This window comes from Haliotis asinina, chromosome 7 (assembly GCF_037392515.1).
Source record: "Haliotis asinina isolate JCU_RB_2024 chromosome 7, JCU_Hal_asi_v2, whole genome shotgun sequence".
Taxonomy (NCBI): Eukaryota; Metazoa; Mollusca; class Gastropoda; order Lepetellida; family Haliotidae; genus Haliotis; species Haliotis asinina.
Genome location: NC_090286.1, coordinates 5,343,189 through 5,370,729, shown reverse-complemented (window position 1 = coordinate 5,370,729; position 27,541 = coordinate 5,343,189). Strand labels below are relative to the sequence as shown.

General features: G+C 37.2%; 2 protein-coding genes across 2 annotated transcripts in view; one reads left to right on the top strand and one right to left on the bottom strand.

Annotated features, from left to right (window-relative positions):
- Positions 1 to 6,051: 6,051 nt before the first annotated feature.
- LOC137291613 (F-box/WD repeat-containing protein 9-like) lies at positions 6,052 to 20,394 on the bottom strand. Its single transcript, XM_067823005.1, has 9 exons — positions 20,216 to 20,394; positions 16,604 to 16,861; positions 15,539 to 15,678; positions 15,091 to 15,219; positions 13,969 to 14,081; positions 12,892 to 13,126; positions 12,249 to 12,362; positions 10,326 to 10,484; positions 6,052 to 9,957 (listed from the first exon to the last, which is right to left on the bottom strand). Exons 1-9 carry the CDS (start codon positions 20,238 to 20,240, stop codon positions 9,880 to 9,882), a joined length of 1,251 nt encoding a protein of 416 aa, XP_067679106.1. The 5' UTR covers positions 20,241 to 20,394; the 3' UTR covers positions 6,052 to 9,879.
- A 209-nt stretch (positions 20,395 to 20,603) lies between these two features.
- Positions 20,604 to 27,541, top strand: part of LOC137291872 (transportin-1-like) — a 37,413-nt gene continuing 30,475 nt past the window's right edge. Inside the window, exons 1-3 of the mRNA XM_067823415.1 lie at positions 20,604 to 21,050; positions 22,082 to 22,157; positions 23,234 to 23,490. Of these exons, the coding sequence (XP_067679516.1) occupies positions 20,952 to 21,050; positions 22,082 to 22,157; positions 23,234 to 23,490 (432 nt within the window). The 5' untranslated portion in view covers positions 20,604 to 20,951. The remainder of the gene's footprint in view (positions 21,051 to 22,081; positions 22,158 to 23,233; positions 23,491 to 27,541) is intronic.

Here is a 27,541-nt window from a genome sequence, read left to right as displayed (position 1 = left end):
TTTTGCCCACTGCTTTATCTAAGAACTTACTAGTTCATATGAATAAACCTTTGTTTTTGCCTACTGCATTATCTAAGAACGTACTAGTTCATATGAATAAACCCGTATTCCAGCCAAGGCCTACACCTTGGTATAGTGAGAAGTCGTCTAGTTATATGCTGTACTAAGAACTTACTAGTTCATATGAATAAACCTTTGTTTTTGCCCACTGCTTTATCTAAGAACTTACTAGTTCATATGAATAAACCTTTGTTTTTGCCTACTGCATTATCTAAGAACTTACTAGTTCATATGAATAAACCTTTGTTTTTGCCTACTGCTTTATCTAAGAACTTACTAGTTCATATGAATAAACCTTTGTTTTTGCCTACTGCATTATCTAAGAACTTACTAGTTCATATGAATAAACCTTTGTTTTTGCCTACTGCATTATCTAAGAACTTACTAGTTCATATGAATAAACCTTTGTTTTTGCCTACTGCTTTATCTAAGAACTTACTAGTTCATATGAATAAACCTTTGTTTTTGCCTACTGCATTATCTAAGAACTTACTAGTTCATATGAATAAACCTTTGTTTTTGCCCACTGCTTTATCTAAGAACTTACTAGTTCATATGAATAAACCTTTGTTTTTGCCTACTGCATTATCTAAGAACTTACTAGTTCATATGAATAAACCTTTGTTTTTGCCTACTGCATTATCTAAGAACTTACTAGTTCATATGAATAAACCTTTGTTTTTGCCCACTGCTTTATCTAAGAACTTACTAGTTCATATGAATAAACCTTTGTTTTTGCCTACTGCATTATCTAAGAACGTACTAGTTCATATGAATAAACCCGTATTCCAGCCAAGGCCTACACCTTGGTATAGTGAGAAGTCGTCTAGTTATATGCTGTACTAAGAACTTACTAGTTCATATGAATAAACCTTTGTTTTTGCCCACTGCTTTATCTAAGAACTTACTAGTTCATATGAATAAACCTTTGTTTTTGCCTACTGCATTATCTAAGAACTTACTAGTTCATATGAATAAACCTTTGTTTTTGCCTACTGCTTTATCTAAGAACTTACTAGTTCATATGAATAAACCTTTGTTTTTGCCTACTGCATTATCTAAGAACTTACTAGTTCATATGAATAAACCTTTGTTTTTGCCTACTGCATTATCTAAGAACTTACTAGTTCATATGAATAAACCTTTGTTTTTGCCTACTGCTTTATCTAAGAACTTACTAGTTCATATGAATAAACCTTTGTTTTTGCCTACTGCATTATCTAAGAACTTACTAGTTCATATGAATAAACCTTTGTTTTTGCCCACTGCTTTATCTAAGAACTTACTAGTTCATATGAATAAACCTTTGTTTTTGCCTACTGCATTATCTAAGAACTTACTAGTTCATATGAATAAACCTTTGTTTTTGCCCACTGCTTTATCTAAGAACTTACTAGTTCATATGAATAAACCTTTGTTTTTGCCCACTGCTTTATCTAAGAACTTACTAGTTCATATGAATAAACCTTTGTTTTTGCCTACTGCATTATCTAAGAACTTACTAGTTCATATGAATAAACCTTTGTTTTTGCCTACTGCTTTATCTAAGAACTTACTAGTTCATATGAATAAACCTTTGTTTTTGCCTACTGCATTATCTAAGAACTTACTAGTTCATATGAATAAACCTTTGTTTTTGCCTACTGCATTATCTAAGAACTTACTAGTTCATATGAATAAACCTTTGTTTTTGCCCACTGCTTTATCTAAGAACTTACTAGTTCATATGAATAAACCTTTGTTTTTGCCTACTGCATTATCTAAGAACGTACTAGTTCATATGAATAAACCCGTATTCCAGCCAAGGCCTACACCTTGGTATAGTGAGAAGTCGTCTAGTTATATGCTGTACTAAGAACTTACTAGTTCATATGAATAAACCTTTGTTTTTGCCCACTGCTTTATCTAAGAACTTACTAGTTCATATGAATAAACCTTTGTTTTTGCCTACTGCATTATCTAAGAACTTACTAGTTCATATGAATAAACCTTTGTTTTTGCCTACTGCATTATCTAAGAACTTACTAGTTCATATGAATAAACCTTTGTTTTTGCCCACTGCTTTATCTAAGAACTTACTAGTTCATATGAATAAACCTTTGTTTTTGCCTACTGCATTATCTAAGAACGTACTAGTTCATATGAATAAACCCGTATTCCAGCCAAGGCCTACACCTTGGTATAGTGAGAAGTCGTCTAGTTATATGCTGTACTAAGAACTTACTAGTTCATATGAATAAACCTTTGTTTTTGCCCACTGCTTTATCTAAGAACTTACTAGTTCATATGAATAAACCTTTGTTTTTGCCTACTGCATTATCTAAGAACTTACTAGTTCATATGAATAAACCTTTGTTTTTGCCTACTGCTTTATCTAAGAACTTACTAGTTCATATGAATAAACCTTTGTTTTTGCCTACTGCATTATCTAAGAACTTACTAGTTCATATGAATAAACCTTTGTTTTTGCCTACTGCATTATCTAAGAACTTACTAGTTCATATGAATAAACCTTTGTTTTTGCCTACTGCTTTATCTAAGAACTTACTAGTTCATATGAATAAACCTTTGTTTTTGCCTACTGCATTATCTAAGAACTTACTAGTTCATATGAATAAACCTTTGTTTTTGCCCACTGCTTTATCTAAGAACTTACTAGTTCATATGAATAAACCTTTGTTTTTGCCTACTGCATTATCTAAGAACTTACTAGTTCATATGAATAAACCTTTGTTTTTGCCCACTGCTTTATCTAAGAACTTACTAGTTCATATGAATAAACCTTTGTTTTTGCCCACTGCTTTATCTAAGAACTTACTAGTTCATATGAATAAACCTTTGTTTTTGCCTACTGCATTATCTAAGAACTTACTAGTTCATATGAATAAACCTTTGTTTTTGCCTACTGCTTTATCTAAGAACTTACTAGTTCATATGAATAAACCTTTGTTTTTGCCTACTGCATTATCTAAGAACTTACTAGTTCATATGAATAAACCTTTGTTTTTGCCTACTGCATTATCTAAGAACTTACTAGTTCATATGAATAAACCTTTGTTTTTGCCCACTGCTTTATCTAAGAACTTACTAGTTCATATGAATAAACCTTTGTTTTTGCCTACTGCATTATCTAAGAACGTACTAGTTCATATGAATAAACCCGTATTCCAGCCAAGGCCTACACCTTGGTATAGTGAGAAGTCGTCTAGTTATATGCTGTACTAAGAACTTACTAGTTCATATGAATAAACCTTTGTTTTTGCCCACTGCTTTATCTAAGAACTTACTAGTTCATATGAATAAACCTTTGTTTTTGCCTACTGCATTATCTAAGAACTTACTAGTTCATATGAATAAACCTTTGTTTTTGCCTACTGCTTTATCTAAGAACTTACTAGTTCATATGAATAAACCTTTGTTTTTGCCTACTGCATTATCTAAGAACTTACTAGTTCATATGAATAAACCTTTGTTTTTGCCTACTGCATTATCTAAGAACTTACTAGTTCATATGAATAAACCTTTGTTTTTGCCTACTGCTTTATCTAAGAACTTACTAGTTCATATGAATAAACCTTTGTTTTTGCCTACTGCATTATCTAAGAACTTACTAGTTCATATGAATAAACCTTTGTTTTTGCCCACTGCTTTATCTAAGAACTTACTAGTTCATATGAATAAACCTTTGTTTTTGCCTACTGCATTATCTAAGAACTTACTAGTTCATATGAATAAACCTTTGTTTTTGCCCACTGCTTTATCTAAGAACTTACTAGTTCATATGAATAAACCTTTGTTTTTGCCCACTGCTTTATCTAAGAACTTACTAGTTCATATGAATAAACCTTTGTTTTTGCCTACTGCATTATCTAAGAACTCACTAGTTCATATGAATAAACCTTTGTTTTTGCCTACTGCTTTATCTAAGAACTTACTAGTTCATATGAATAAACCTTTGTTTTTGCCTACTGCATTATCTAAGAACTTACTAGTTCATATGAATAAACCTTTGTTTTTGCCTACTGCATTATCTAAGAACTTACTAGTTCATATGAATAAACCTTTGTTTTTGCCTACTGCTTTATCTAAGAACTTACTAGTTCATATGAATAAACCTTTGTTTTTGCCTACTGCATTATCTAAGAACTTACTAGTTCATATGAATAAACCTTTGTTTTTGTCCACTGCTTTATCTAAGAACTTACTAGTTCATATGAATAAACCTTTGTTTTTGCCTACTGCATTATCTAAGAACTTACTAGTTCATATGAATAAACCTTTGTTTTTGCCCACTGCATTATCTAAGAACGTACTAGTTCATATGAATAAACCCGTATTCCAGCCAAGGCCTACACCTTGGTATAGTGCGAAGTCGTCTAGTTATATGCTGTACTAAGAACTTACTAGTTCATATGAATAAACCTTTGTTTTTGCCTACTGCTTTATCTAAGAACTTACTAGTTCATATGAATAAACCTTTGTTTTTGCCTACTGCATTATCTAAGAACTTACTAGTTCATATGAATAAACCTTTGTTTTTGCCCACTGCTTTATCTAAGAACTTACTAGTTCATATGAATAAACCTTTGTTTTTGCCTACTGCATTATCTAAGAACTTACTAGTTCATATGAATAAACCTTTGTTTTTGCCCACTGCTTTATCTAAGAACTTACTAGTTCATATGAATAAACCTTTGTTTTTGCCTACTGCATTATCTAAGAACTTACTAGTTCATATGAATAAACCTTTGTTTTTGCCCACTGCTTTATCTAAGAACTTACTAGTTCATATGAATAAACCTTTGTTTTTGCCTACTGCATTATCTAAGAACTTACTAGTTCATATGAATAAACCTTTGTTTTTGCCTACTGCATTATCTAAGAACTTACTAGTTCATATGAATAAACCCGTATTCCAGCCAAGGCCTACACCTTGGTATAGTGCGAAGTCGTCTAGTTATATGCTGGACTAAGAACTTACTAGTTCATATGAATAAACCCGTATTCCAGCCAAGGCCTACACCTTGGTATAGTGCGAAGTCGTCTAGTTATATGCTGGACTAAGAACTTACTAGATGTGGATTCAGTTCTTGACGCACACAAAATAAGCGGTTTTACCAGGAATGAGAATGGGTATGAGTGAAAAAAAGAGGAAAATGGGCTAGGCCTCTTTGTTAATTGAGACAATAATAATATATACCATGAACGACACCAGTGCCATCAAATACACGGAATTCCACTGATGCGCGGAAAAGTCTCACCCCTGTTTTAAGTTAAGCCTCCGGCTTTTTTAACCACAAGGCTATCCAACCGTCCCACACCACATTAAAATAAATGGGCACGTCTGCTGCAATATAAATTCTTCGGATCTTGGAAGTGTTGGTACTTTTTTCCGTCTTCAGTTTGTGTAGAATTGTAGAATTACAGTACAGCGCATTAATAGGCAAATCCTGGTGACAAGAGATGTTAATTTTAAAGTCATTGTGGGCAATCCGAAATTTGCAGAGTGCACAAATTAGCTCTTTACCATTTAGTTCTGTGATATATTGTTCCAGGTGGAGGCCGTACTTGAACTGTAAATACTGGTTGCGTATTTTGAAGTAGTGATACCCTTGTGCCAGACTTGATGTCCTTCATATGTGTAAGTCGTTGCTGAAAGATTGTTAGCATTACATTGCCTACTCCCTGGTTGAACCATACATGTGAAAATCCGATCTGCAACAGAATGATTCTTACATTCGACATCCATGAAAATATTGCACCGTGAGTGCAAACGGATATGCTTCCGTCAGCTTTCTCCACATTCTCATGCTTCGTTGCAAAGGTTACCAATCGTATCAGTCTGTGATTAGTTCAGGTAAGGTTGAGTAGAAACAATCTGAAATACCATTGAAACCGTTCACATAAACTCGTATCTCAAATCGCAAGTGCTCCACAAAATCGCAAACATAACAAGCATCTCGTAAGAAAAAAAACAACACATTACAACTGTTTTGAAAACTACGTTTTTAATCTGGCACCATGTGGTGATGTAACATTAACAATCAAAGAAAACTAAAGCATCATGAGCTCTTAAATATTTTGCCATGTATCTTATAATGAGAAGAACAAAATCTAAGCATCACACGCTCAGTTTATGCAAAATGCGTTACAAATCATTTCACTCTAACAAAAATATCGGTAGGCCCAGGTACTTCAATATATGGCAATCTGATGACTGTTCACGGAAAAATGGATGATGTACACAGAACGAATCTGTAGCCTAACTATGGTCAGTTTGGCTCAAAAGCGGTCCAATGAAATGCAATCGAACTCGAAAACAAATAAATATATAATACTCAATACTACTAAAATATTGACACAGTTCACTATTTGTTACGTGGGAGAAGAGTAGTGAAAGGGACAGACAGATGTTCGAGAAGCATGTGCAAAAGTGCCGAGAAATTTATTCATTATAACTTGTGCAGTGCTGTCTCCATCCTTCTCACACCTGGCTGCCGCACTCTCAGCACTCCTCCCTCTAACAAATAGTGAACTGTGTCAATATTTTCACATTGATTGTTAAACAACGTTTTTATTTTCAGGACAGTATGATGTTTTGATTATGATCAGCGCTTAATTGTGTATTTTCGATTTGCTAACTTTCGAGTTAGACTGCAATTCATGGAGTTGGATTGCAACTCGTTGGTCCGCTTTTGAGCTAAACGGACTAGAATGACCTGATTTCAGCACTTTGGTCGATTTGTGCAAAGGGGGTCCTGAACCAAAATGACCTGGCTAATTTTAATTACTTGGTCAACCGAGTCGGGTTTCCGCAAACCTGTAGCCAGAGGTCAGTTGTTTGTATCTGATAAGTTTCTCCCAAACACATTTGGAATGTTGGTCCTTTCGGGTCTATCAGGTCACTGACCATCTGATGGATTAAGCCACATCTAACGTTAATACCACCATTTACATATCTCTAAGATCACTGAAATAAGTCAGGTTTACATTATCACTCTGTGAAGGCCACTTTCTTGACCTTTAATCTAAATGAACAACAATATTGATTCCAACAGACTATCTTTGCATAGCCTTACACATCTGAACTGCGATACACTGTCTGTTATAAAATAGTCAAGCGTAACATATTATCCTGTTGATCACACTTCCTATATGTAGTACATATTATCGATTCAGGGAGTCAGCAGTCTATCTCACTCAGCAGCTAAAACTCTCACAAAGAGTGGAAGACTGCCTACTGTTTTTCTAGATGATGTTCTTTGTGCACCTATCTGTTAAGTATAAATTGGTCCAAAACTGAATTTTTTTGACAGGTGCTTCATATATTTTCGCTGAATAATTCTCTGGGCACTTCGTTGGGTGAAACACCACTTCTCACTGTAACACAAACACCTCATCTTGAGGCCTGCTCTTGTATTAGAAACCGTGGGTGGATGAGTGAGGAACTGTGCAAAATGATGGACAGGGAAACTTTAGTTTAGGCCAAAATTACAGCACTGTGAACAGGGCAGTTTGGATCCTTGTACATAAAACATTATAAACTTATATAGATGACACAAAAGTTGGTGACCATCTGATCAATCATGTGATGTGATTTATCAGCTTTCCAACTTAAAAAACAATGTAAAAATAGTTCTGTCTAGACTATCACAGGTACACTTGTGAAATCCTGACATGTGAACACTTTCATTTTAAATGCTTGCAAAACATGTACAGTGGAAGCTGTAAAACCAGCATCTGTCCAATCCGACAAGTTTTCAACACCAGCATAAAATCTCAGTCCTACCCGTTGCTTGTACATTTATCATCAGCACTACAATCCAGCAGATGTCTAAACCGGACTATTTCTTCAGGCCCAATGAGTGGCTGTTTAGACAGGTTCCACTGTACACATCTATTATGCCCATTGCAATATACATAAGGACACAGTTCACATTTATCAAGCCTGAAACATCTTCAATTCTAATATAAAATATATATGTTAAGACTGATAAAAAAAAATCAGTCATTGTTGCATCTGTTCATTTAAGACACCCTAAAAACAGAACTGTACACAGAGTCACACTGATCTCCATAATCACAGTCCGTTCCATTTCTGAAAATATTCTAACACCAGGTCACATTTTATGTTTGGATATCAAAACACCATGTAAGAAATATTTGAAAATCTCAAACAAAAATATTCTTAGGGGGACTAGGTCAAAATACTTGTCAACAATTTGTCGATCCAATTGTATCTCCATGACCTCTCGTTGGAGTTATCTCCCCTCTCGTTGGAGTTATCTCCCCCCTGAGATTATCATAGTTTGAATTGACACTATGATAAGACCTTGGTCACAGAATTAAAATGATTGTTTTAGCATACTGCTATCCTGTTATTGATGTTGTCCTTATATCCATACTTAACAGAGGCCCAGTGGAGTAAACTATGTACCTCTACTGTACATGGGAGTTTTTCATGCATGTGTTCATGATGCAGGGAAAGCAATCCAAATATTCACACACCTCAACATTCCTGTCTTATTACCGCTCATATGGTTGAAATCACAACACACCTTAACCACATCTACACCACACAATGAAAAAGGTGAGTATAGAAACGTTACCTGTCACACTTGCATCGGTTACTTAGTGGTTTTGACAAAGAGAAAAACAAAACAATGAGTTAACATGAAGGGAAACACTTACATGTGTTGGATTAGTATAAAATGTAAGCTGTATCTTTTTGGACAGCAGTTACATCTAAGTGAACTGTTCAAAGTTTTGTTGGATTTGAAGACATCTGCCACACTCTTCTGCAGGCTGGTCAAGTTCACCTTGAGTGTTCAGCACTTTATAATGATGATCCACACATGTCCCAGAAATGCTCCGGGGTGGGGGCAGGTCTGAGTTCATTGCTGTAGATGGAATTCTATTAATGTTGTGTAATTGAAAACAAGCTTTGACCATTCAGTGCACTTTGAAAAGTGTTGACAGACAGCCTTCTAAACTTGACAACAACAGACCAAGACACCACCTTGAAAGTGTCAGAATCTGGAACATCCAACTCCAATGTCTGGCTAGAGGTGTACAATGTGTGCAAACCAAACCTTCACTTTTTAAAGTCTGACATCACATGTTGTTGATATTTTAAAAGTTGTCAAACTTGCGCTTTCACACATGAAACACAAGTTGTCAAACTTTCATGTCATTTGAGTCCCACATTTTTGTTGACTGGGACTGGTCGTTTCTGAATGACACGAGTTTGACAACACTTCTCATGTCAAACTAGAATTTGACAACACTGAAAGTCTGATGGAAAAGTTGGTGAGAACAGAAACCGATCCTATTTCTTGACAACAGTTTGACAACTCTGAAATTGGTGTTGGTGGCAAGATGATGGAATGTTCATACTTTCAAACTTGAGTTTGACAATATGTGATGTCAAATTTTAGCTTGTCAAGTGAAAGCAACTTTAGATCTGACACTGACATTGATCTGTCATGATCCCTTACTTTTTACATGTAAAGAGTAGGATAGAGAGAACATATGTACAATTACATAAACACTTCCAAACAGCAAAAAGAAGTTAGAGAGCAATATCAACCCATTAAGGAAGGTTTTTCATCTGACATTTTCTTATACTTCTTCTAGTATACTGATGGAGGTGAAGAATATATCAGTGTAAAACTATACAGATGGGAGCTGATGAAAACATTCACAACAGTTCACTCCCTCAACCATTAAATTTAAGGAATTAGGTTTTCAATGTATACAAAGGCGGTGACGTTTTGCGAGGTATCCTAACACCTCAGAAACCTGTGGCGGTCCTGCTGTCTAGTGTCGCCTAGGTCTCCATATACCAATAGAAACATCACAGCTTGCACTGGCCAGAACCCTGTTCTGGTAGGAAATCTGAAATGACAGAAACTGATGAGTTAACGTAACACACCACAGCAGACGTTCTATCAATTAGAATATGATGGTGGTCTAATCGAGATAAAAATACTTATGAAAGTATTCTAATGAAATCATTTCCAAAGAAACCTACAGGCATGTCAAGCTAGTTGCTGTTCATGCAAACAATGCAAGTTATTTTACTGATAACAGGTTTCTTTTAATTGGAAACCACACTCCATAGTGACCCACGTGGCATATTTTTCTCATGCGATAATTTCATAGATAACTTTATATATCCAGTGCCTGGCTCCAAAATGACTATTTGGTGTCTTTGTCCTGTTCTCCCAAACCTTAATCAGAGACAAGTAAAGCAAGGCTCATACCCCTGTTACTCCATCAAAGTGGCTGTTGAGTGTTGTTATAACTCCAGGGTCCCTACTTGGTTCCAGGACTTTAACTGTGTGGTCAGTGGAGCTGGTGTACACAGCACCCAGGTTGTGAATGACCCCAGTCAGCTTGCCCTTATGACCTACATCATATTTCTGGAAGCAAAACAATACAGACCTTAACAAGAAACAAAGACAGTCTACATCGTACAAGAAGAGGTTCTAGTTCTCCCGAAGCACACGGAAATTAGACTTTTGCAATTGATCACTTTTGAAACGTTGCTGATTGACAACTAAATCTGATTGCAACGAATGCAGAACATTTGCACCATTAAAGGGCCATGTTAGAACAGAGGTAGAGAGGAAGATATGACAGGAATAATCTCTGCGGGGAGAGAATGCTATTACTATTGCATCTAAATGAACAACAGTCATCATAAGATGACATATCCGCCAGCCCCCACATACTTGAAAGGACAAATCATCTGACAGTTACTTAATTTTTTTTTACTACTATTTTTTAGACTAAGATTGAATTGTTTCTATAGAAATCAAGAAAAATATACATGCCATAAATCTGTAAACAGTAAAAGGCACCACTTCAATATGTCTCATATATCTATCAAGATCTGTTGAAAGATATGAAATGGTTTTCGAGTTGTGCTCCGGAAACATTTCCCATCCCTCCTTTTTGAGACTAAGTCCAAATTGTTTTCATGGAAATCATAAACCACCACGTTTTGTGAGTTCTGCTGCAGAAACTAAGCCCATCCCTCCTTTATGAGACTAAGTCTGAAATGTTTCCATGGAAACCAGGAAAATAATAAATAAAAAAACCTGTAAATAACAAAAGGCACAAGTTTTGCAGAAATATATTGAATGTTTTTTTGAGCTATGCTAGAGAAATGAACCCACCCCGCCATTTGACTAAGACCAAAACATTCCAAGGAAAAACAAAAAAAGTAAAAATGCCAAAAATCTGTAAATAGCAAAAGGCACAACCACAGGTTCAGATAACTGTATCTATCAATTTTGGTCTAAAAATATTGAACGTTTTTAGAGTTATGCTCTGGAAACAAAATAATTACAGACTGACGGATGGACAGACGGACGGACAGACAGACGAGGTGTCGACTATATCCCCCAGTCTATGTAAACTTAGTCTCAGTGTATTTCGTTCCACCACTAAGTCTAACAAAACCTAGTAGAAGGTCGCGTCAGGTAACCTTTGAGCGACCAATGACTGTCCAATCAAACGCAAGACGGTTAAATAGATTTAACCAATCAGACAACAGCTACTATTTAGGGAACGGAGGGACTTTCAAAATATTGAGGTCACTGACACAGATCTCTCCACAAACAAAAATCCACATATAACACAATTATTTGACCTGCAGTGTATACGCTTTGGGGTTTATGTTGACATGTTTACCATTAGCTAATATTTCCACAAGATGACATCCTTGAATATTGCCAAAAACACTATTTTCAGCGACTGTTTACTCACCGTTGTCATGGTTGTACGTATGCCATGTGCATCACCCGGAAGCAAGTGTACGCTAAATAGCATTCGGAATCATTCGGGTACAAACCTTTTCAAGATAATAAGTTCAAATGGTATGTGCGAATGTCCACTTTCGCGATTTGGTAAGCTGTGTTCTGATTGGTCAATCTCAAAGGTTACCTAACACGACCTCCCACAAGGTTTTGTTACACTCAGTAGTGCAGTGTAACGAAAAGTACTAAGGATAAGTTTACTTGGACTGCTATATCCCCCTGCATCACATGCCGGCGGGGGGGATAAAAAAACACAGAAGCACATTGTAATTCTGAAATCATGTATCACCATACACAGTGCATAGTGAACAAGGCAATACAAGTATTAGAAGTTCAGTTTCAAACCAGAAAGTGATTGTTTACCTCAACAACATCAAATGCTCCATTTGAGGTGTCCAAGAGATGCAGAAAGCCCTGCTTGTCTCCGAACCACAGCTGGTTGTTGCCGTAACTCATGTCCAGAGGATAGGTATCCAGCTGAAAGAAGAGGACATTGTGAGTTGCCTCCCTGTAGCAATACTTAATCTCCATACAGTGGAGTCTGATTCCTGACTAATACTATCAATGCCATGAGACACAACTCTCCACAGTGCTAGGTGGCCTACAACCAGGGATAGGGTGATGGACAGTATGTTAACAGGCAAGCAAAGTGTCATCAGTGTTATGACTCACACAATACACAGATATCTCAAATGTTTCCTCTTTTCGTCAACCGCAATGTGTCGAATTCACAACCAGTTTCATAAGGGATGTCATTGGTAGATGTTATGGCTGATTTACCTATGACACCATGTTGTCCACAATTACAACTGAGTCAACATTAAACTAACACAAATAACAGCTCACTTACGTAGTTTTCACACCAATTTTTTCTGTTGGCACATATAAATTTCAAAGGCATGACATAACATCTGAAAAGCCTTCAGGCACAGTTTAAGAAACCCACTTTGAATTCCAAATAATAAGGATATACATATTCAACTTCAGACATCACTGGACATTGTACCTCAAGTCTCTTGTAATTCTTATCAGCTCTCCGGTCGTAAATGCAAATTGTTTTGTCTTCACTCCCTGTGATGATAAACTGGTCATCAACAGCAACACACAGCACTGGTTTTCGGTGATAGTTTTTCTTGGTGATGGTGCCACTACGACGGTCGATCAGGTGCAAGTTCTTGTCGTAACCCCCAACAATAATCAGATCTTGTTCTAGATGTAGATCCAGGACTGCTGTCTTGCACCTGATGATGGAGAGAAAATAAGTGAAAACCCATTTCCCGCTAATCTCCTCATTTAAGCCCATGAGCATGAGTCATGGTGTTAACAGAACAAGAAATGAATTGAAAGGGATGCACCTCTGTACAGGAAAGTGTCAAGAGACTGAGTGAGTGAGTGAGTGAGTGAGTGAGTGAGTGAGTGAGTGAGTGAGTGTAGTCCTATTCCACACACAACAATTTTCAAGCAATAAGGTGGTGGTCTGTAATAATCGGATCTAGACCAGACAAGTCAGTGATCAACAACATTAACATCCATCTACACAATTGGAAATTTTAACCATTAATAGTATATCAGTGATCCACAATTTGGGAGACAAGTCAGCAAGCCTGACCACCTGATCCCATTAGTCGTCTGATACAACAAGCACAGGCTACTGAAGATCAGTTCTAACTCGGATCTTCACGGGTAGTGTCTTGAGTATATTTGGGCGTCATGGTGGTGCAATTTATTGGCATTAAGCCAAAAACATTCTGCATATAATTCATTTCAAGTGAATTCCATGGAAGCAATGGGAAAACATTTTTGTACTCATTTCATTTCAAAACCAAATCATAATAGTAAATAATAAGTCTCAAAACCTGTTCCTAAGCACCCTTATCATTACTATCTGGCAACAGGGTCCATAATTTGTTGTTTGTTCGGTCATGAGCGAGTCAGATTTTATGCAGATTTTACCCTTATTCCATCAATATCACAGAAATGTGCTTTTCACTTTGTATCTACGTGGCTAACTGAACCCAGACCTTCAGACCCAGATCGTTTGTATGACAAGCAAACACTTGGCCACCCTAGCTCCCAGGCTTACTTGAACACATCAGCTGGAACTACCCCTGCTTCCAGGTCCCATAGTCTGATGAAGGTGTCCCAGGATCCAGTGGCCAGTATGTTGTCACGTGAATCCATGGACCAGATCCATCCCTGTCCACAACATCAAACAGTTGAGTACTTCATCAAGTCTAACCCATGAGCTAACAAACTTGTCATCAAGGGGACAATTCTAAAATGCTGGCAGGATTAAGATGGAGGTTAAGTTCCTGAAAAGCTATTCTCAAAAAGTTTATAGCATTACAATTTCCATTCTTAACAATTGGTTATGATCAAAGTTAGGGCTAAGAATGTTCATTCGGATTTAAGGGCTAGACCTTTTAGTTAGATGTACTGTATGCTATAGTTATGATTACTTGGTATTTATGTTGGATTAGAATTTATTTGGGATTAAACTGTCTTGGTGAAGTGCAGGTTCCAGTACATTATTGGACTGAATCCCCATCTAAGATTTGACCACAGTCTTAGGAGTGAGGCATATGGTTGCCAATACACAAAGCTTGTTATCAAACCCACTCAGCCACCAAAACTTGGTAAAGTTCAATTCCCAAAATGACATGTTACATCTGACCGCTTTCTAATAGGCTCTTTTATGGCTTTTAGCCATTCCTATCATTTTAGTCATTCCAATCTACACTCGTCAGAGTGGTACACTAAGTATGTGATTGAAACAACCAATTCTCACACTTCCATTTTGAGGAAGTTACTGACCCTTTATAACCCGATTCTTCACCGGTGGAATTTGCCTCAAGAATTAAAGTCCATTTCTGATGATTGAAAGTGTCAGCAAATGAATTGAGGCACTTGAAAAATACAGAGCATCGGCAATGGCCTTTACTTAGGCCATCTCTCTCTCATTCCTTTTACATCAATCTCTGTCACAATGTTCAACACTTTCAGTGCTTCTTGGTTCAAAATATTTCCTCTGTGAGCAGCTTGCTGAAAAGCTTTCCTACAGTATCACTACCAGGCTCAACTGTATGGCTTGACTGTATGACATTTCAAGAGGACAGACTGTACGTATGCAAGATGATGCTCTACTTAAAAATTTAAATACCTGGCCAGTATGAATTACGTACCTAATACACATGAATGACGTTACCTTATGGACCTTGTTGTCACTGAAGATCTCCATGTCCTGCTTGGAATCATTTTTCATGGAGTCGTATTTATCAAGGTCAAGGATGGTCAAGTAGCGATCACGTGATCCAGCAGCCAGAATCTGTCCATCCTGTGAATATGACAAAGTAGAACCATCATATTCACAAATATCAACATAGTTTTTTCTTTAATATTCCACAGGTCACTTTGGAACTTGGAACTTGCCACCTAACATTTGAATGCCACGGACATCATATCAGTGGACATGCTAAGAAATCGTTTACCATTTAGAGATGAGCATTTTAATGCTACCAAGAACACAATTAACCACTGACAAACCGAAACTTTGAGAGTATTTTGCAAAACCCCAGAATCATCACTTGCATGAAGCAATCTATCATCTTGACTATGATGCAATATTTTGAGTTGAGCAATGAGAAAAAGCTCACCTTCATGAGGTGGACAGTATCAACAGCAGCAAACAGACACTCGTTATAGGTGAAATGTTCCAGGTGAGCTTCCTGGTTGGTCCATGCTGAGTGAGTTACCTCCCTTTCTGCACATGCCTCCTGCCAGTTCAAGTTGTCAACTGTAGAGGATAATTTATCTAACTAAATCTATGGCTTTCAAAAAGCTGTTTAGATCGTTTCAGTGTTATTTCTGACATATTTCAGACAGAAATATATATATCAGCCTAGTGGTCACCAACAGTCATGCAGTTATATCATGAATTAATGTACAGTGGTCAATTGGACCCAGATCTTGTTTAGATTACATTATGCACAAATAAACCAATAAATTATCTGACTGTTGCTTCATTTGTAGACAAATTCTAAGGTTACTGGACATCTACACACCTTTCAAAATTGTACCAAATATTTTTAATGCCAACATTCGCAGTATTTACATTAAAAAACAACATGATTCTCATCTTCAATTTGAAATGCATTACATACACTGCCAAATAGTCTGTTATGGGGATATCTTTTGAACATCTAAATTGTTAATCTTCTGATTGTTATGGGACGCATGTATTAGGTATTTGTATTTCAATCCAGTGATGTACAGTTCCACATGAGGGTCAAATTTAAATTGTGAATAGTGGCTGAGAAACATTGAGCTGCAAATACCATGTCAGGTATACATGGATCAAGTAAGAAGACTGAGTGCTTCTAGAGACGAATTACAAGTAGCCCCGCACCCAATGTACTGAACAGAAAAATAAATGCAAATTACGAAAACAAATTAAATCACATTAAAGTAAATGTTCATATTTTAGTATTGTTTATCATTCATGCCGGGACAGTGGGATCATCTTGCGTTCAAGCATGTGTCATCAAGCTGAAAGGTTCCTTAATGAGTGAAATGTGTGAAGCCCATTGTGAGACTGACTGAGTATGGCTAAACGCGAAGTACCCAGGTGAGGAATCAAACCTGGCTCTTCAGGATGATCGGCAAACACTTTAACCACTAGGCTACCCCAACCCTCTTATAAAGCAAAACATGCAATATACCTGGAATGGCAGGGTAAATCTTTGGCCACTGTCGACTGATTCTTGATTTGAAATAGGTATCGCCTGACAACAGTTCCTCAAAGACTCTGCACACATGCTGCAGCTTGTAAATGACCTGTACATCCAGGAAATCACATATCCTGATGAGCAGCTCCGGAGGAAGTTGATCCAGGGTCAAGTTGTGGCTGCTGAGGTCAGCAGGATCAGTATCCATAGATGTCATGTGTGTGTCCTCATCAACAACACCACACACAGGCACTGTGTGGAAGGAAAGAAGTGAGTGAAGGATGTTTCAGGGCAACATTGTTCCAGTATAAAATGATAATCTATGAACAATCAAGTCTGATCCCAATAAAACAGTGGTGCATTATGTGCCATGCAAATAACAAAGTCGTTCAGTTGCCACTTGTGACAAGCAAAGGGGTTCTGGGGACATTTTCGATCTGATCCATAAAGGAAAGTAACTGGCCATTGATGGCATTCTCAGGAAGCATGTATCAGTGCCACAGCATGTCATATCATAATTCTTTACTTGAAGGAAAAAGGTGTTGGGATTATGATGACTACCATTCATTTGATATGACTGAAATACATAAGATGATGTAAAGAATACTACTACAGTTAACTGTTTTGTTTTTTTTTGTGGAGATACCAAGAACAAACTTCATTTTGAGCAGGCATGAGGTCTTTATTGTGAATTTGACTCTGAGAGTTCTAATTCTTCAAATAACCTTTCAGGAATCCCCATGAATCCAGTCACCATTTACAGAAAGTCCTGTGCCTCCAAGTACCACCATAAGAAAGTCAAATGCCTCTAGGCACATTCATAAGACAGAAAAATGCCTTCAGCCACCTTCCTAAAACAGCTTCATGACCCTAGGGACCCTCCTAAGACAGACCCATGCCTTCAGACACATTCATAAGACAACCCTATAATGCCTCAAGGCACAGTCATAATAGACCCTGTGCCCCCAGTCATCTTCGTAAGATACACCCATGCCCTTTTGGTACCCTTATGAGACAGACTCCTGACCCGAGGCACCTTCACTAGATAGCCCCATGCCTTAAAGGGGCACTGATGCAGAGCGAATAATGCTCCCTCGACCGTCACGGACAAAGGGACTGGGCTCCTGTCCACATTAGCAGATTTTCTTCACCCTAAAAACTGAGGAGGCCGGATGCCCATCACATACCGTTATTTAAAAATATCCATCGTAATCCTTTTCTTATTGTAACAAAATATCCCAGCAGTGTAGTTTTTTTCTGATGCCTGGATGGCATAGTGACTGATCCAATTTGATCATATTTCTGTGTTTTTACCTCAATATTTAATCATGTCATGTGAAAATATGATGTCTGCATACATGTAGCAAGTCATTTGTTTCACATATGTCCGAAAGATTGCAAAGCTTTATATTTAGATAGTTTTGAGGGTTGGCCCAGCTGTCATAGCAAACATCATATGTAAATTTTGGTAGCTACGACCCTGGTTTATCATCTATGATAATAAAAAACCTACAGTTGATTTATCTGAATTCATAAACTAATAACGCCTTTGTCATTGGTCGAGAAATTACGTAAAAAAAACTGATTATACCCATTTACCCAAATACACAACAAATACCTACGTGCATTTCTTATGTAACAACGAAGTTCCGTTGGTATCCTCAAAACAGCTTCAGCCCATAAGTGTTTTCAGGCTGCATGCGACATAGAGATTACATCTTCCTTGCTGTAACTCGCGTTTGATGGTATAAACCTACTGGTAAACACATATAAGATGATCCACAACCTGACAAATGACCCCAATTTGCATACTTGGGAACGCCCCACAGAACGATCCACTTGAAACAAGAGGGAGACAGGTTGCCTGATAAATATCGAGAAGTTCATTTTCCCTGTGCATTATCGCCACCTAAACCCCATGTCTTGGGAGATTTTTTCGAAAACTTTCCTTAGAACCCTTGTAGTTCATCTGGCACTTTGCCATATCATACATCGTATCCAGAGTGGGTAGTTGTTTTTTTACGCCATATAAACTTTGTACAAATTGACGGACTGCACACCGATCGAAATCATCAAGTTTGTAACTGCAAGTTGTGGGTTTGCTCAACTTGGTGGGACTGATAAATGTAAGTCCACTCGCACTCCTACCACTTTCTGCCTTAATGCGCTTTAAAGTTGCGGTTGAGAGTCCAGTAGCAAGGCTACTTTGTAAAAGAGAATCTGCTTTGGTTGCACAATTTTTGTCCATATACATGATAACATTGTATGCTATCTCCCTTGCCTGAGAATGAACTATTTGCCCATGTTTTCCTAACTTGGACATTTTTTACTACAACTGAAATCTGTGTAACAATATTGAGACAGGCGTAAAACAGTAGCAAGAATGGTGTTACACAGTAGCGAGACAGGTGTTAATCAGTAGCGGTGTTGATTTCATGTCACGTTTAGCACGTATTGCTAATGTATAAGCTACCTGTAGCAGCCAAGTGTACTCGCCCAATTCATTGTACCGCCTCTCTTGTCACAAATGCGTTTAGTGCGCAGGATCATCTAATATGTGTCTAGCAGTACACATGTTATTTGTCATCATTCACTTGATGGTTAGTTAATGAATTTATAACGGATACAAACAGTGGTAACACCACTAAAATTACTCGACATAGGTTCCCATTTGGCACTTCTCCTCTCTGGAGTAAATACTCAACATTATAAATTAAGGTCTGTAGTGGCAAATGTATTGCATGTTACGTAATATGTGCATGTAAGTGATGCAAGAGGGTTTATCAGCTGAGTTACAAAACGAAACATCGTTCAAAGGATTAACCAATAACACACTGATTGATTAATTACTTCCACAGCGGATTTGTCAAAAAGGCAGTGTTTACGAGTGTAGATTTACGTAATATATACTGACTACACCCTGTCGTAAAGTACGAGTGTAAAAGCAACATCCTTCCTACAAAGAATTAACCGCCACTGCCTTGATTGACTGATTGTTGCTCATTATTGCCTAACTAATGGCGGACATCATACAGTTAGTTGCCAGGTGTGCTGTCCTGAGTGACCAGTGAGATTATGTATACACACGGGTACTCACAGGAGAAAAACAACAACAAAAGAAACCACCAGTCCACGGAAATTGCTCCGCATCAGTGCCCCTTTAAGGCACTTCATAAGATAGACCCTTGCCTCAAAAAAACTTCATAAGGACCCATGGGCAATTTTTGCGGATGGGGCAAAATGTTTTAAGTGGCATTTTTAGAAGTTGGATATGTCTTTCAGTACGTCCAGATACAATATTTATTCAGGTGATATGATTTGATTACAACGAAATTTAAGGTTGATCGGGGGGGGGGGGGGGCTGGGGGGGGTTGGTGGTTGGGTTGGTGGATTCGGGTAGAAGTCTTTCCGGTTTTATCCAGAAGCTAAAGTGAATTATAAAGCATTTTCACAATCTGACATCTTTCGCACTGAGAGGTACAAAAGCTTAACAACACGATGAATCCAAAGTACATGCATCAGAGTGAAAATGTAGAGAAACTAAGAAAGTGCATTTTTTGGTAACTTTCTTGGCAACAAGTAGTATTATTCTGTTGTTTTTCTTACCATTAGATGATGAGATGAAATTCATTTCTTCCAAATGTGGGTTTTAAGGTCTTTCTCATTCGACTTACGTTTTGGGTTTGCATTTAAAAAAAAGACTAAACACAATCAGGCCTCATGACTCAGTTATATTGTTAACTCTCGTGGTCATTGCACTCTATTTTGAAGAATGACAACATCCGTCCTCGCCGACAGTAAATATAAGGTTACATTTCATTGGGTAACTGAGAGAAATCGGAAATGACCCTGAAATGTACCAAGTTGTATAAAAATCTTATTGAAATCAAAACCCTATCATTTATTTAATAAAGCCTTTAATACAATGTATTGACAATGACAGAGCAAAATGAAGTCGACTTTAGCAATAGAAATATTTGCCTCCAAATAAATTATTCAAAGGGAGATAATTCATCATCTATCCAATGAGTGTATGTCTGATTTCTAGAAATAGGCATAAATTTGCTGCGCGGAATATATTTTTCAGTCTGTAAACTGGGAATTGTGTGGACGCTATATTTGTCTATATAATGTGTCGTCATTCTTGGAGTTACCCCAACTCAACACAGTAGAAAAAGCCAGTGTACTTCTGAGAGAGAGTGCGCGCAGTAACCACGCCGGAATAAGTTGAGTTTGATCACGCTGACATTATGGTATTGGTCATTGAGAAAGGGAGGTAACTGCCGTGTGACGGATCCATTTGGTCATTTCATATCCCTCCGCCGCGTTCGGATATTCCAAGATGGCGTGGCAGCCGGAGGAGAGTGGTCTTCGGCAAATATTACAGCTGTTGAAGGAATCGCAGTCTCCAGATACAGCCACACAACGCGCCGTTCAACAAGTATCCTTTAACACCCGTTTCTTTTTATGTTCCTGGATATTTTACACCGTGTTTGTGTAAGACGCTCAATTCCAGTTTCATGTTGTAGATTTAACTACTAAAACACGTGTTTCGTCATTTACGCCGGTTATATTTTTGACAGCGGGCGAATGAAACGATCCTCTTAATTACAGTATTAACTAGTTCAAGGTGGATTGTTAGTTGAAGAAGTATGATACACCATGTATAGTTGGTATGGTATTTTCTATTGATAATTTCGAAGTGTATAAACCTGTGTACTTCGTTTCGTGAAAGAATTCGAAAGGTAATCAGGAAACAGCATAAGAGATGGGGTTGTAAGACCAGTACTGACACCTCTTTGTCAGTAGTTGAAACTAAATGATCAGCAAAACCAGCGGCCATTATCATAACTTGAACATGAAAAGCTTCTAATGCTGAGTTATTCTTGACAAACCATTGGATATAGTTCATAGGGCATTTCAAAGTCTTTGTTGATAAGCATCATATTCTCTTTGGAGTACATTGAATTTTAGTTGCAGAGAAGTGAATAGTTTGGTGATAACTGCAGATTATCATAATGTGCCAATCAAATATTCCAAGCACCACCTGAAAATGTGATGATAAGACACAGATAACTACTTTTTATGCACTATATATACGCTTTTTTTGCATGTGTCTCAGGATGCAGTATTTTGGTTATTCCGGCCCTGTTCTATTCATTTATGCATCACGTAACATGCTGACTAGATATCAAGTCTCAGACTGTACTACATAACTGATGACTGTCACAGTCCTGGTGTTGCTTGATGCGCCATAGTATTGGTATTTACCTCTAAGCATTTACCATGTATGTGGTGTCTGTATGCTGAGGAACTTTTATGCTGAGGAAGTTTGAATTCCATCATGACTGTAACCATGTCTCTTCATAAATTCACTTAGCAATCAAGTCCAGCACAATTGGCCTTGAGTTTTGTCCTTTAGAAAGATGAGGTGTACCAAAAGTGAATTGTGAAACCTTAACCAGTATGCAGAAATTGGAAGAGCTTAATAGGTATCCAGACTTCAACAATTACCTAATTTTTGTTCTCACCAAGTTGAAATCTGAAGGTAAGTGATTAGGTCTTGATTCCTGAATATTTTCTTTTACCTTTCCAAATGTTTTTGCTAAAGCTAGGAAGATTCACCGATGCACCAATTTATCACGATACATTAATGTTTAATACAACTATCATATTAGCGACTGGTGAAGCGATACGAAACCATACAAGATTTTTTTAAAAACCTAAATTGTCTTAAACATGTTAAAGTACTTATTTAGAGAAAATATGCAAGTATGATAGAGTTACGTCTTTATTTATAACAATAGTGTTTATGGTGTACACAAATTCCTTGAAATAAATCATTTAAAATTTTAGTGCTGTGTCATTCTTACAAGGTGTATGTATCGTGATACATATTGTGTTGCAGGTAAAATATTGCGATACTTATCAAATCGTGACATGGTGTATCGTCCCAGCCCTATTTTTTGCAACATAGTTTCAGAAACATGTGACTCAGTTGTCAAAGGTGTCACTATGGAGAATGGTGACCTGAAGAGATCACTTCGGGTTCAAGTCCCAGAATGTGTTTCTTGGTTTGCAGTTATCTGACTTGTGTTTATGTGATTTAGTGAAATGGCTAACATGTGAGACCAAGTATCACTTTGTGCTGTCTTCCCTCTCGAAGCTGCCATAGTGATATTTAACTGGAATACTTTTCAAAGCAATATTTCCAACTCATTTAAGACTATGATTTTGACTGGTTACTATGAATGACTATCATCAGCTTGCCTGAGACTCCAGGTGTTGCAAGTGAAAGATTAGCATCACATTTTTTTTCTTTTGGTACCATTCCCATGTTTATACATTTCAAAATGATCTTACTAGGTTGTAGATCTGCTTGTAATGAAGCACTAATTGCTGAGTTATTGCTCTTAAGTTGTCTGTAACTTGCTGAAATCAGTTTTAAACCCAGCTTATGAATCGTGGATTGAATACAGAGAGAGAGACAATTTGAAAATGAATTTACTGAGTATGTTCATGGTGCCTTGGGAGTTTTATGTCTTTGCCAATGCATAATGTCAGTTAAAATATCTTTGAAAATCGGACTTCGAGACATAAACATGCTTACTATTTCTTATTCAGATGATCCAACCAGATCTTTGAGTGGTCTGATTTTAAAGAACAATGTTCGTGCCCATTTTGAGAAGTTTCCTCCAGAGGTAACCACCTTCATAAAACAAGAATGCCTGAACAGCATTGGAGATCCTTCCCCACTCATAAGAGCTACCATTGGAATTCTTGTCACAACAATTGTAGCAAAGGGGGAACTGCGCAATTGGCAGGATTTGTTACCAACGCTTTGCCAATGCTTGGATTCTGAAGACTACAATGTTTGTGAGGTAAGTGGTTCTATTTTTATTTTTGTTCATTATTTTAAAATTAACAGTTCTTTTTGTCAGTCCTTGATTCCACACCAGGGTTTTTGAAATAGTGAATTAGTAATATTTTAACATTAATGTGACTAAATATGAGTCCTGAAAGACTAAAACATTGGGAATCGTTATAAAACCAGTTTAGCTGTAAGAAACCTTAGACAAAACCCAAATGTTTATAAAGTACTAGTAATGCCTAAAAAAATCTGCTAATGGTGTAGTTTTCTGACCAAGACATCACTACTCTCCAGACCAACCTGGCAGTAGTCACATCAAAATGATCTATAATTTTAGGAACTTAACTAACGTCAGTCGAGAGCTAGGGTGTTTGTTATGGGCTATTCATGAACATCTTGCTCTGTAGTATTTATTAACTCCCTTGATATATTTAACAATTCATTGGGACACTTTCTAGTCAGACTAAAACAGTATTCAGAAGTTGTGTTTGTTATTATTTTCAGTAGGTTTACCTAGGTAATTTCATGTCTAATTGGTCTTACTTTTGCCCGTATAGCCTTGAAAAAGCCTTCAATTTTGGGCTTGAAATTCTGTATGAACCCTGTAATTGTTTCTGTTATAAGAAGTGTTCAGTGACTTGAGTATCATAAAATGTTTTTATCTAATGTGAAATGAAGCCTGAAATATGAACATTCCAAGAAAACCAATATGATTCACTTGTAATTTGAAGGAACAAAGTAGCCTATCATTATTTAGCAAGAAAAACAAGATGGAGCTTTGTTGAAAGGCTTTGATAATTAGGAAGGTGCTGTGGAGCAATCAGGTGAACAATTGTATGATTGAGCTGGATATTGAAGTGATTATTGATTTGCCTGCATTCCTAATCAGTAAAGTAATCATATTAATAAGGTTTGGTGTTGTGCAGTTAAGCATGTTAAATCCTGTCCAATACATATTGAAATAACTTCTAGTGAGTCAGTCATGGGCACAGCCATGTCAACTGCATATCTGTAATATTTCCTTGTATGTTACTCTTTTTTCTTGTATGCTTAAAACTTATGGTTTGTTTGGAAATGAGTATGGTACAAGTTCATAAGTTAAAGTCTGTTCTCATGGAGTGATAATGCACTACATGGCGAATATGATATGTCATTAATATTGGGTGATGAATATGAATAATTATTCACAAATACAATATTATGGTTAAATGATTGATGCACAATATGGAACAGTGTTTAGTTGTCCCAAGAGTAACCATTTATCTCATGCCACTCAAATTTGGTATGTACTAGTTACAGTCAACAGTGCTGTGTGCGGCCTTGGCTAACATGCCTTGCGCTACTGCAAGGTTATTCTTGCATATCTCACTTTGGAAACAGACATAAGGGTTCAAGTAAAACACACTCTCTCTCCTCTCTCTCTCTCTCTCTCTCTCTTTCTCTCCCCCCCCCCCCCCCCCCTCCCCCCCCATCTTAAATATTTGTTAATATTCAGTTCTGGTGACCATTAAATATTCGTTAATATTCAGTTCTGGTGACCATAAATTATGAAGTGAATTAATGAAGGAGTGTGGTTTGATTCACCAAATATGCAAGTGAATAGTAACAGCCTTAGTGAGAAGTCTGGTGTTAAGGACTTCTTTTATCTGCTGAAAGTGCCTCGATATCTACTTTATCAGTACAGATTAATATTTTCACAAGGAAAACCACCTCTCAGTGTAATATGAATTGTCTTCTCCATTGATAATGGTATGTCATATACCTGGAAAACTACAAAAACGTAAAGTAATGTGATGTGAGTGTGTAATTCTAGGCACAGCTTGGTATGCATTTTCCCAATGTTCACAATTTGGAAAGTGGAGCAATGTTGATAAGTTCGTGTTCTGAGTGAATGTTATCTTCCTGATCTGAAATTGTATTTGAAACCCTGTGCCCATCTGCTGCACTTTTGTGATGATTATATCGAGTCAGTTAAGCATGTGTTGCTCTAGTGCAGTGCCGTGCCGTGCAGAATATGAACAATGGTTGCCAATTGACAATGTAGACATATACTTGCTACAGAATGGAGACTGATTAAGATCGATATATTGGTATTCAGTGTCTGTCAACATATGCTAATTACTACTTGATTCATTGTGCTTACTACCACAACTATGCTTGTCATAAAAAGCAACTAGCTTGTCGTAAGAGGCGACTGACGGGATCAGGTGGTCAGACTCACTGACTTGGTTGACATGTCATCAGTTCCTTGTGGCATAGATCAGTGCTCGTGTTGTTGATCATTGGATTGTCTGGTCCAGACTCGATTATTTACAGACCGCTGTCATATACCTGGAATATTGGTGAGTGCGGCATAAAACTAAACTCACTCACTCACTCACTCCTACCACAGCCATGAAAAGTCAAATATACTTGAGTTCTGATGGGTGTTTGTGACAGTCATGGACCTTTAGCTGTCAACCACTTACTAAACTTCAAAATATTGATTGGGTAGCCTTGGTTTCCCTACTACGCGTTTTGTTGGTGTATTAAAATGCCCTCCATCTGTCTCTGCACAATATATTTTCCGGAGCAGAACTCTCTGCCTTTTGGTAGTTATGGAATTCTGTATAAAATATTTTCGGTGCTTTCACGGCAACAAGTTTGACTTAGAAATCAGTGACAATGCTCTTTTCCTCCAAAACTCTGAAACTGTTCACAATTTTTTCACCAAACTTGGCATATAGCTAGGTCTAGTGGTGTACTGGTGCCTTTTGATAGTTTTGGAATTCTGATTAAAATACTTTTGGAGTTTCCCTGGCAACATGTTTGACTTAGACTGAAATTGGTGGTTGTGCTCCTTTTAGGAACAAAACTTTAAAAACATTTCATGGCTCTCCTTCCACTTTTCTATATACACACCAAAACATTTGGCATAATCATAATTTGTAGACATGTTCATGAAGGATATTTTGCCATTGCAGGAAATATTGATGACCTTGTCTTCTTGAGGTTAAAGCTTTTCATTGTTTCACAGAAGACCCAGGTTCAATTCCCCACATGGGTACAATGTGTGAAGCCTATTTCTGGTTTTTCCACTGTGATGTTGATGGAATATTGCTGAAAGTAGTATAAAGCGCACTCTTACACACTCACTCATTATTCCAAAGTCTTGGTGAAGCTGTTGGGTGAAAACAGTTATTGGCTCTCTGGTGAGAGCTTTGGTTTAGGACAATCACTGGTCTTGGGTGTTACTTAATCTTAACTTTATACTTGCCTTCATTTCAATTCAGTCACAGCATGGCAATTATTCTCGATCAATAGTATTTAGATTTTCTTAGGTTGTTTCTGTAATGTAAGCAGCCAATTTGTTGAGCTTTATTTTCTTTTTTTCTCACGAAATCAGATTAGTGTGAAGTCTTTTATGCATTATGCAGAAGAATTAATGGGGGGGAATATCTTTCATAGTAATAAATTATTAGGTGGACGTAAGCAGACTAATCACCAGTTCCAGCACCTGTTTTTTGCTACATCAGTGCAAAAGAAAGCCGATTCTGATAACCATGATAAATTGTAGCTGACAAAATCCTTTGCTTGATCCCAAGAATGAAGAGTCCCTAGAGAATTACGTTTGGAATTGGCTGAAGGGATTATATTGATTTGCTGGTGTTGTCCCTCTCCGTGGCTTGGGTTAGCTGTTCAGCTATTCTAGTCTACTAACTTAGCATTGTCCATGTCTCCTCCACAGAAGCTGATCAGTTTGAGTGGGATATTGCATACTTGAATGCCAGCAGTGGTAATTGAACCTAGGGGAGAATTTCTATAAACTAACCCAGAAATCAATTTTTGTGGTGGTAGCTTGATCTTAGCATGTTAAGGCTTGTGTGTAACCCAGCTTGCCATACTGAGGTTACTCTCGGTCTTGAATTGGATTCATCCATATAAATGTCAGAACAGACTGCAACAATGATGTCATTAATTCATGTGTTCTAGTACTTCATTTTGACTCATTATGTGAAGAGATGCTAAATGCTAATTTTATTGATTTTGTCAAGTCAAACAATGCATCCTTTTGGAACCTT

What these genes read in the sequence shown, in the direction of transcription:
- LOC137291613 (XM_067823005.1), bottom strand. Translation starts at nt 20,240, where the DNA reads ATGAATTTCATCTCATCATCTAATG. An exon ending in AGAATTACAAGAGACTTGAG is followed by an intron (nt 12,363 to 12,891) that starts GTACAATGTCCA and finishes CTCTTCTTTCAG; the next exon opens with CTGGATACCTATCCTCTGGA. An exon ending in GAGCATTTGATGTTGTTGAG is followed by an intron (nt 10,485 to 12,248) that starts GTAAACAATCAC and finishes TTTTGCTTCCAG; the next exon opens with AAATATGATGTAGGTCATAA.